The sequence below is a fragment of the Primulina eburnea genome, chromosome 3 (genome assembly GCF_022965805.1).
Source record: "Primulina eburnea isolate SZY01 chromosome 3, ASM2296580v1, whole genome shotgun sequence".
Taxonomy (NCBI): Eukaryota; Viridiplantae; Streptophyta; class Magnoliopsida; order Lamiales; family Gesneriaceae; genus Primulina; species Primulina eburnea.
Genome location: NC_133103.1, coordinates 586,844 through 596,552, shown reverse-complemented (window position 1 = coordinate 596,552; position 9,709 = coordinate 586,844). Strand labels below are relative to the sequence as shown.

The 9,709-nt window shown below is 35.5% G+C and overlaps 2 protein-coding genes across 2 annotated transcripts; one reads left to right on the top strand and one right to left on the bottom strand.

The window, feature by feature from the left end:
• Positions 1 to 1,947: 1,947 nt before the first annotated feature.
• LOC140828604 (uncharacterized) lies at positions 1,948 to 2,979 on the bottom strand. Its single transcript, XM_073191541.1, has one exon. It carries the CDS (start codon positions 2,977 to 2,979, stop codon positions 1,948 to 1,950), a length of 1,032 nt encoding a protein of 343 aa, XP_073047642.1.
• Positions 2,980 to 4,021: 1,042 nt separating this feature from the next.
• On the top strand, positions 4,022 to 9,474 carry LOC140825035 (probable tocopherol cyclase, chloroplastic). Its single transcript, XM_073186508.1, has 10 exons — positions 4,022 to 4,398; positions 5,281 to 5,525; positions 6,408 to 6,487; positions 6,848 to 6,924; positions 7,300 to 7,469; positions 7,956 to 8,053; positions 8,381 to 8,488; positions 8,679 to 8,795; positions 8,945 to 9,094; positions 9,189 to 9,474. Exons 1-10 carry the CDS (start codon positions 4,124 to 4,126, stop codon positions 9,363 to 9,365), a joined length of 1,497 nt encoding a protein of 498 aa, XP_073042609.1. The 5' UTR covers positions 4,022 to 4,123; the 3' UTR covers positions 9,366 to 9,474.
• Positions 9,475 to 9,709: the final 235 nt, after the last annotated feature.

The window sequence follows — 9,709 nt, the reverse complement described above, 5'->3', positions numbered from 1 at the left end:
TCCCTGAATCACGTTATCCACATCTGTTTCATTTATTTTTCTTGTTGTATCATGTAAGGTTGCTTCTTCTGGAGCTTTCAATTCTTGCTTTTCTTGCACCTTTCTTTTCCTAGGTACTATATCCTTCGAACCAATCGGTCGACCACGTTTCTGGCGTATTTTAGATTCATTTGCGGGTGAAGTATTAGATGGTCCTGTAGGGACATCGATCTTCACTGGAGTATTCTCCACTTGTATGTGTGGCTTTGTTACATTTTTTGTATTAACAAAAGCATCGGGCAATTCATTAGCAATTCTTTGCAAGTGAATGATCCTTCCAACTTCTTGATTACATTGATTGTTTCGGGGATCATAATGTGCTAATGTTTTCTCATTCCAACAAATTTTTCGTTGTTCTTCTGGATACAATTTTGCTCTTCCCAGTGTTGGAAAATCACTTTCATCAAAATGACAGTCTGCAAATCTTGCGGTAAACAAGTCGCCTGTTAATGGCTCCAAATATCTAATGATAGAAGGTGAGTCATATCCCATATAAATTCCAAGTCTACGTTGTGGACCCATTTTGGTCCGTTGTGTAGGTGGGATGGGTACTTGTACCGCACAACCAAATACTCTAATGTGAGAAACTTCAGGTTCTCGACCATACACAAGCTGCAAAGGTGAGTATTGGTGGTAGTTAGTTGGTCTTACACGAATCAGTGATGCAGCGTGTATGATAGCATGACCCCAAGCTGAAGATGGTAGTTTTGTTTTCATGAGTAGCGGTCTTGCAATTAATTGCAATCTTTTAATAAATGATTCTGCAAGACCGTTCTGTGTATGAACATGAGCAACTGAATGCTCAACTGAGATCCCAATTGATATACAAAAATCATCAAATGCTTGTGATTTGAATTCAGCAGCATTATCAAGACGAATTGTCTTGATTGGGTGATCAGGGAATTGAGCTCGTAATTTAATAATTTGACCAAGTAGCTTTGAAAAAGCTATATTTCGAGTTGCAAGCAAACTAACATGTGACCACCTAGTTGAGGCATCAATTAATACCATGAAGTATCGAAATGGTCCACATGATGGGTGTATAGGCCCACAAATATCCCCATGAATTCTTTCCAAGAATGTTGGAATTTCAATATCAACCTTCGTTGGGGAAGGTCTTATAATGAGTTTGCCTTGTGAACAGGCCACACATGAAAACTCATTATTTAAAATAATCTTTTGGTTCTTTAGGGGATGTCCACGAGTATTATTTATTATTCTTTGCATCATTGAACTCCCAGGGTGACCAAGTCGGTCGTGCCATAATATGAAAATTTTCTTGTCAACAAACTTCATGTTTGTGACTGTATTTGCCTCAATTGCTTTAATTATTGTGCAATACATTCCAGAGGAGAGTGCACGTAATCTTTCTTTTATTTGCTTCTGGCCGCATATAATAGATGTAATACAAAGGTATTCAACATTGTTTGCATTCAATGTTTCGATATGATATCCATTTCGGCGGATATCTTTAAAGCTAAGCAAATTTCTATTGGATTTGCTAGCATATAGAGCATTTTCAATATATAGGCTTGTCTCATTTGGTAAAATGAATTTTGCCTTTCCATGGCCTTCAATAATTTTTGATGCACCCGATATTGTTATAACATTATTTTCAGCTAATGTTAATTCTAAAAAATACCTTTTGCTTTTAAGGATGGTGTGTGTTGTACCACTATCGGCTAGACAAACGTCTTGATATTCCCTCATTAATCTAAAAATAAATGCATAATAAAGTAAGTTATAACTCTAATAAAATTGTAGTTAAACAAGGTTCTCAAAGTAGTTATCACTTATTACAACTCAAGAAAAACCTTAAACAAAGATATAATAATGCGGACATCCTAGAAAAAAAATAATTAAAAGCATTGAGCCAAGACAAGAAAAAATACTAGAATTAGAATTTGATCAATCTATATTTTCTAGCACACCACCCCCAATCAAATGATCAATATTCCCATCCGGTTGTGCAAAGAAATCAGAGACATCTAAATGAGTTATGTCGACAGGGCCATCATCATCAGCAAAATTTGTCTCTATTTTTCCTTTTCCTTTTCTTGAATTTTGGTAGAGATCTACAAGATGCTTTGCCGTACGACAGGTACGAGACCAATGCCCCTCCGTTCCACATTTGAAACACTTATCTTCATATTCTTTTGGTTTTCCAACTGATTCTTCATTATTCGGTTTCCACGGTTGGTGGTTTGTTTTCTGTCTCTTTCCATCATGTTGCTGAAAATTTTTCCTTTGACCATTGCCGCGTCCGCGTCCACGCCCACGCCCTCTTCCATAATGAGGGATTTGGGTTGAGTTGACATTCACTTCAGGGAATGCTGTTTCATTTGCTTCAGGAAATGGTGTAGAGCCGGTTGGGCGCATTTGATGATTTTTCATCAGTAGTTCATTGTTTTGTTCAGCAACTAGTAGACATGAAATAAGCTCAGAGTATTTTTTAAATCCACGCTCACGATATTGCTGCTGCAGGAGCACATTTGATGCGTGGAAAGTAGAGAATGTTTTTTCAAGTAAATCTTGATCAGAAATGTTTTCTCCACAAAGTTTGAGCTTGGAACAAATTTTGAATAATGCAGAATTATAGTCGCTTACAGATTTGAAATCTTGCAGGCGAAGGTGGATCCATTCATAGCGGGCTCTTGGGAGAACTATAGTTCTCTGATGGTCAAACCTTTCTTTAAGATCTTTCCAAAGTTCTTGCGGGTTTTTCACAGTGAGATACTCGGCTTTCAATCCATCATCGAGATGGTGACGAAGGAAAATGAGTGATTTTGCAAGATCCTGCAGGGATTCGTTGTTTGCTTCTTTTATCGTATCTCCAAGATTTTTAGAAATGAGATGAACCTCAGCATCCAAAATCCATGACAAATAGTTTTTTCCACTGATATCAAGTGCTTCGAATTCGAGTTTGGTAATATTTGTCATATCAACTGTTAAATGAAAAAAAAATTAAGAAAATTAATAACGAATGAAATCACCCACAGGTTTTAGATGGAATACTGATTATAACAAAACACTTTTAATTGAGTTTTGAGTAAAGTTATGAAATCATACATATAATTTGAAAATATATATATTTATCGATTTTTAAATTTGAATTTTAATAATTAAATATATAAGTATATATTAAACAAATATATAAGGGGAGATGTGAGTTTAAATATATAACAGATACATGATTATTCGGTTGTCTATATATTGATGGAATCATTTTTTGATTTGAATCGGTAAGATTAGGATCAATCACGTTAATGTAGATCTAAAATCAAGAAAATGCCTAAAAGCAAAAAAAATTAAGAATCAATCACGTTAATGGTCAAAAAGTAAAAGCATATAAAGTAAATGTATTTCTAATTAGTATTTAGTCAATATTCTTCAGGAATATAAATTGAAGATCTTGGATAATATTCTTCAGGAATATTGATAGATATAAGATCTTGAATAATATTCTTCAGGAATATTGGTAAATTTAAGATCTTGTATCCTTAGATCTGTCACGATTTATCAACATAAAAATATGTAGTGCTGCTTTAAGAACACCAACATAAAATAAGAGTTTGTGCTTCTTCAAGAGCATCAATATAAATATAAAATATTGTGCTACTTCTGGAGCATTAATATAAAACTAAGATTATCATCATAAGATCATATTTGCTATTTCGAGAGCATCAATATGAAATCTACATATTGTGCTTTATCGAGAGCATACGAAAGAAAATAATTAATGAGTTTACCTTTGAAGAGCACTCGTGCTGATAACGTGTTATAAATTTAGTAGAGAGAATGAGAGAAAAACTAGTCTCTTATTACAACCAAACAACTCTATTTATAATGTAGAGAGGTTAGTCTATAAAAGGAACTTTACAATCAAATCAATCACCTAAATATCATATATATATATATATATATATATATATATATATATAACAGAATAAACTATATTCTGTGAATTTGATTGCGCCATGTAAAGCAAATCATCACTTAATCGCCACGTTCTATTTATCCGCGGCTAAACCCACCCCCACCGGGCTAAATTACACCATATTTCTTTACTCGGAGACTTTCGTCCATGGAAAATGTGTGTGCATTCGCCAATAATCCATGGATCATGGCCGTAAATCCTGCTGTTGGTGCTGCAAAACCTCAAGTTTCACTTGCGGAGCTGCGATTCCGCAGAAGATCACGATACTCAACTGCAATCAAATCCGTATCGACTGCGAACTCTGTTGGTCACTCCATGGAAGAGAATCCTGGAGTAAATGTTGATTTTAAGGGGACCGAAGCTGTAGAACCTGTTTACGAACCTACGCCTGCCAATCGTCCTCTTCGAACGCCTCACAGCGGGTATTATTCCGATCGCATAATTGATTCAATATGTATAATTTTTTGATTTGGTGTTTATTAAATTATTGTGGTTGTCATCTTTCCGATTGGGACTGTAATCAGCAGAGAAAAGGCTAAGATTTGTGTGGAAACACTTGACGCGAGCTCTGTTTAAGTTCAAGCTATACTAGTAGGCTTAGAGAGTTAAAGTTGGGCTCAGCTTTTATAATGTGACTAAATTGTTGGACCGAGCAGTATCTATTGCTGTGCAATAACTATGATTGCTCAAAATCCTAATAAGTGCGGGTCATTTTCCACGTGGGCTGGTAACAACAGAAAGTAGAATAATTTAACATTCAAATTACTCATACAGCTGTTTTCCGCCAGAAGTACTTATTTTCATAATAGGGATATCTAGAAACTATGTTGTGTGCTAATTGGTAAGGAATTGATGTTACTGGTGCTAATAATAAATTGAATAAGAATGAATATTTGAGTTTGGTTTAATGTGTATTCTTGGAGCTCGCCTGAAAGGGAAGAAATAATGGAAGATACTAGTTTAATCTCAACAGAGACAGAATATCTGTTCTGATATATCCAGCAAACATTTGTTCATTTGTCTGGATTTAATCATCTGTAATTTACTATTTTATGATTTAGATATTGCAAGGCTTGCTTGATAATTATGTGGCACCGTTTAGATTGTTCATCTCATTGCTAGCACGACTTGTTCCTTTTTTATGATAAACACATTTAGTTTCATATGCGGTATTAAATTTTTGTATGACCTCCTTAACACTTGAAAAGAATTATTTACTCAACAAGTATTGTGTAAAATTGTATGAATCTTTGTACTGGTAGTATTCTTCTGTTTCATTTGTCTTTGTGTGCATTCTACTGCAGGTTCCATTTTGATGGAACTGCTCGAAAGTTTTTTGAGGGCTGGTATTTTAAGGTCTCAATACCAGAAGTGAGGCAGAGTTTTTGCTTCATGTATTCTGTGGAAAACCCAGCATTCACCAAGAAATTGAGCAGACTGGAAGAGTCACAATATGGACCTCGATTTACAGGAGTTGGAGCTCAAATACTGGGGGCAGATGACAAGTATATTTGTCAGTTCACAGAAGAATCTCACAACTTTTGGGGGAGTAAGTCTTCTTATGATCCACATGGGGCCTACTTAATTTACAAACAAGTGTTTTTTGTTAAGCTATGCAATTATGCACTTATTGTTTTGCATCAATGTGGCTTTATTTTGTAAAGCTTAGCTGTAAAATAAACATTACTTTTAGTAGAACCTTTGAGCCATTTGACGATTTTCAGTGCAAGAAAGATCACATATTATCATGTCAAACTTTCTGTTTGAAGCAATGGGTTTAATCCCTAATTTCATGATTCTTTTATCATATTGTAAAATTAATCTGGCAAACATCATGTGCTAATGCTTGTAGCCTGTTTCAGCTTCTTTTTCAACGTCAGGGAAAATTACGAGTACTTGCTGTTAACCTGTTTTGCACCCATATCAAAACCAAGAAGTATAATTGCTTTTGCAATTTCATCACGAATACCTGTAATTTTTAATCTATCACCAGATTCAATACTTTATCAGTTAGTTTTAATGGGAAAACTGCATCAGCGTTCGCACCAACTGTGAAATTTTAAAAAGTGAAAAACTCCATATGTAAATCAACAAGCATTTAAAATGCTGTGTTTTTAAAAATCAAGCATGAAACCCCTTACAAAAGTAAGTATGCTCGATTTTTTAAGAACACGGTAGTGTAGAAAGCTGTTAATTTTATCCATTGGAGTTTTGTGTTTTTTTGGATTTTCATGAAGGTGTAAAATGCTATTTGCCCTAGTTTTGATAGGCATAATAATTTTCAGTTCTGCATATTCATTGTATTTTTTTCTACCAAATAGTAAAGCATCTTCAACTGTTAGCTGGAATCATTATTGAAGTGTTTAAGCTATCTTTCTTCAGACCATGGTATAATATTTTGCAATCTAATTGATATTCTCTCTGTTGATAGGTAGGGACGAGCTGTCACTTGGGAATACATTTCTGGGTTGTGAGAACATGCTGCCTCCAAAGAAAGAGATTCCTCCTCAGGTTAGCATGCTTATTGCTTCCCCTTCATTCACCATAATCGTTTTTTTCTCTTGCTTTGCTATATCAAGGTCAACTTGTATATGGTCAATATCTTCTTGCGATTATTTGGCATTGAAGTTGTTGAAATCATGAAAATATTCTTATGCTTCTTTGAATGAACAACCTATTCCTTCTAACACATATCGTGCTGATTCCTACCACACCATCCCACACTTTTTTAGAAAGTATAAAATGTTTTTTTCTGAATAATTTTTCCTTAGCAACCATGCCTTCACTGACGTTATAAGTTTGAGGAACTTACATGTGCATATGATAAATTGAAAGTCAAAATTTTAGGAGTGTTTTGAATTTTTGGTTCAGGAATTCAACCAAAGAGTGTTGAATGGTTTCCAAGTTACCCCACTATGGCACCAAGGTTTTCTTCGTGATGATGGAAGGTAATACATGTTACAAGTTTGTAAATTCATGATGCTGTGTAGAGATTTTTTCTTAAAGTGTCTACAAGAAGAATGATGGTAATTTTATTTCACTTGCTGTTGAACTACTATTCTTTTTGCCACCCTGATTGCCACCATAGGAGTGCACAGCAATTAAGATACATATTTCTTATTTCCACGGCTTCAAATTTTTTATGACATTTCGGCTAGCCAATTTAGACTGCAGACTTTATTTCAAATTATGTGTGATAAAGATGCTTCCAGCCTGTTCTAATTGATTGCTTTTTGAAATTATTTTGAAGTTTTTTTAAATCTTGGAAATGGTGGATGATTTGATCATTTGGTGTAACTGTTTTGGCTCGAATCATTTGTCAGTACTAATTTTGCCAAGATTGTAAAGACTGCTCGTTGGGAGTATAGCACACGTCCTGTTTATGGATGGGGAGATATTGGGTCAAAGCAAAAGTCTACGGCTGGATGGCTTGCTGCATTTCCCGTATTTGAGCCTCATTGGCAAATATGCATGGCAGGCGGACTTTCAACAGGTGCTAGTTTGTACGTTCCATTTTGCATGAATCGACAAAAAAATCTTTCTCTATTTGGATTAATGCAGATTTTGCTGTCAACTTGAGAAATAACCAACACTTTTCATTGGTTATTGCCTTTAAATACTCTATCGCTAATAGGATGTCAATTCTTGATAAATAATTTAAAACAGTTTCTACGCTTCAATACCACCTATTAAAACCTTATGCTTGTCTGAATGCAGTAGGCAACGTACTGAATAAGCACATCATATGAATATTGACTAATATTAATTATTAAGTTTTTAGTGTTGTATCTGTCTGGTTAAAAGATTTACGGATATCACTTTCAAGCATTTGCAACTTGGTGCTTTTTGTGTGGGTCATGTTGCATCTGGGATTTAATTTTACCCCTTAGGATTAAATTATTTTGGAGGAAGAAGAGGTGATTCTCTGTTATTCTTTTTTCTTGAGATCTCATCTATATTTTCTGATTTATTATTGTAGGTTGGATTGAGTGGGATGATAAAAGATTTGAGTTCAAAAACGCTCCATCATATTCTGAAAAGAATTGGGGTGGTGGCTTCCCAAGAAAGTGGTTCTGGGTACTTGATTTTATTTTTTTGACTCTTTTTCAGTGATTATTTTAAATTTCATCTGAACAAGTCTCTTAATTGCATTTTTCTTTAATCAAGAAATGACCTAGATCATTGCAGTTTATGATGTTTAATGAATTGTGACTACGACAAAAGACCTCACAGAAGATTAGCGAAAACAGAATCCCATGTTAACACCCCTAATAAGCAAGTATTTGCTATGTAATTACTAGAGCCTCTAGAGGTTCCTCCTTTTGTCTTGCCTTGTCTTTTCTTTTTTTTTTTTTCTTTTTTTTTTTTTCTGTTTCTGACAATGCATGCTTGGTGTTGTCACAGGTCCAATGTAATGTCTTTGAAGGTGCAACTGGGGAAGTTTCTTTGACTGCTGCGGGTGGATTGAGACAGCTGCCTGGACTGAGTGAAACTTTTGAAAATGCTGCACTGGTAGTTTCGTTGTTCTGTTTAAGTCTTGTTCATGATTAGTTGAAAAAGTATGCAGAACAAAGTCACATTGTGCATTTAAGTCACATAACCTAGGCTTGATGTAGAAAATTGGCCCAGAAGGCACCTGTTTCCATATAAGACTTCTAGAAATTAAGACCATGTGCTGTTTTCCATCAAATTATTCATGCAGATTGGAGTTCATTATGGTGGGATTTTCTATGAGTTCGTACCTTGGAATGGAGTGGTTAGCTGGGAAGTTACTCCATGGGGACACTGGTGTGTTTCTGCAGATAATGGAATACAAATGGTGCGTCTTACTTACATTCATGTCCTTTTTCCCCGATCTTCTGAATTTCACCATCTTCAACATAGTGTCAAATACTGTGAAAAATAATCCAGGTGTCTTTGAAAATCATTGATGAATTATTTCGAACTTCTTAAAACTCATTCGAGCAGGTGGAACTAGAAGCAACAACAAAAGATCCCGGTTCAACATTACGTGCTCCCACCTCAGAGGCAGGGCTTGCTCCAGCTTGCAAAGACACTTGCTTCGCCCACTTAAGACTCAGATTGTGGGAAAAACGTTATGATGGAACTGAAGGAAAGGTACATTTTTGTCCCTCAATCTAAATTAAATCATACGCCAACAGCCGAAATGGTCTGGTTATTTTAGGTCGTCCTATTTCCATCATTGGTATAGGTTATTTTGGATGTTACGAGTAACATGGCAGCTGTAGAAGTTGGAGGTGGACCGTGGTTCGATACATGGAAGGGGAAGACTCATACACCGGAGATTTTAAGACGTGCAATCGGGCTTCCTGTTGATGTAGAAGGATTTTTTGGTTTGGCGCCTTTCCTCAAACCCCCTGGCTTGTAATAATACATGAATTAAAATGCTCAATTTTCTTTTGGTTTTTCATATAGAATACTGCTGTATGTGTAGTATTTAATTTCCGAATATTTTGTAAATATTGTCATTCGAATCCTGCTTACCTCCTACAGGACCACTTCTAGTGGTCGACCATTGCTGGCCTTTGGATCATGTGGGCTGGGCCCACTTTATGCATGCAAAGGAGGTGAACGATTCATACTAAATCAAATAGTATGTCGGAGCTTGGCTCGTTTAAGATTGTTTGAGTTCGAGCTCGATTCGAGCTTCTATTATCAGGCTCGAGCTCGGTTTATCTTAAAATTACTAGACTCAAGAAAAGCTCGAGCTCG

Bases quoted from the DNA above. Each gene is read 5' to 3' on its own strand.
- LOC140828604 (XM_073191541.1), bottom strand. From the start codon at position 2,979: ATGACAAATATTACCAAACTCGAATTCGAAGCACTTGATATCAGTGGA.
- LOC140825035 (XM_073186508.1), top strand. From the start codon at position 4,124: ATGGAAAATGTGTGTGCATTCGCCAATAATCCATGGATCATGGCCGTA. The intron at 4,399-5,280 runs GTATTATTCCGA...ATTCTACTGCAG, and splicing joins CTTCGAACGCCTCACAGCGG to GTTCCATTTTGATGGAACTG. The intron at 6,488-6,847 runs GTTAGCATGCTT...TTTTTGGTTCAG, and splicing joins AGAAAGAGATTCCTCCTCAG to GAATTCAACCAAAGAGTGTT.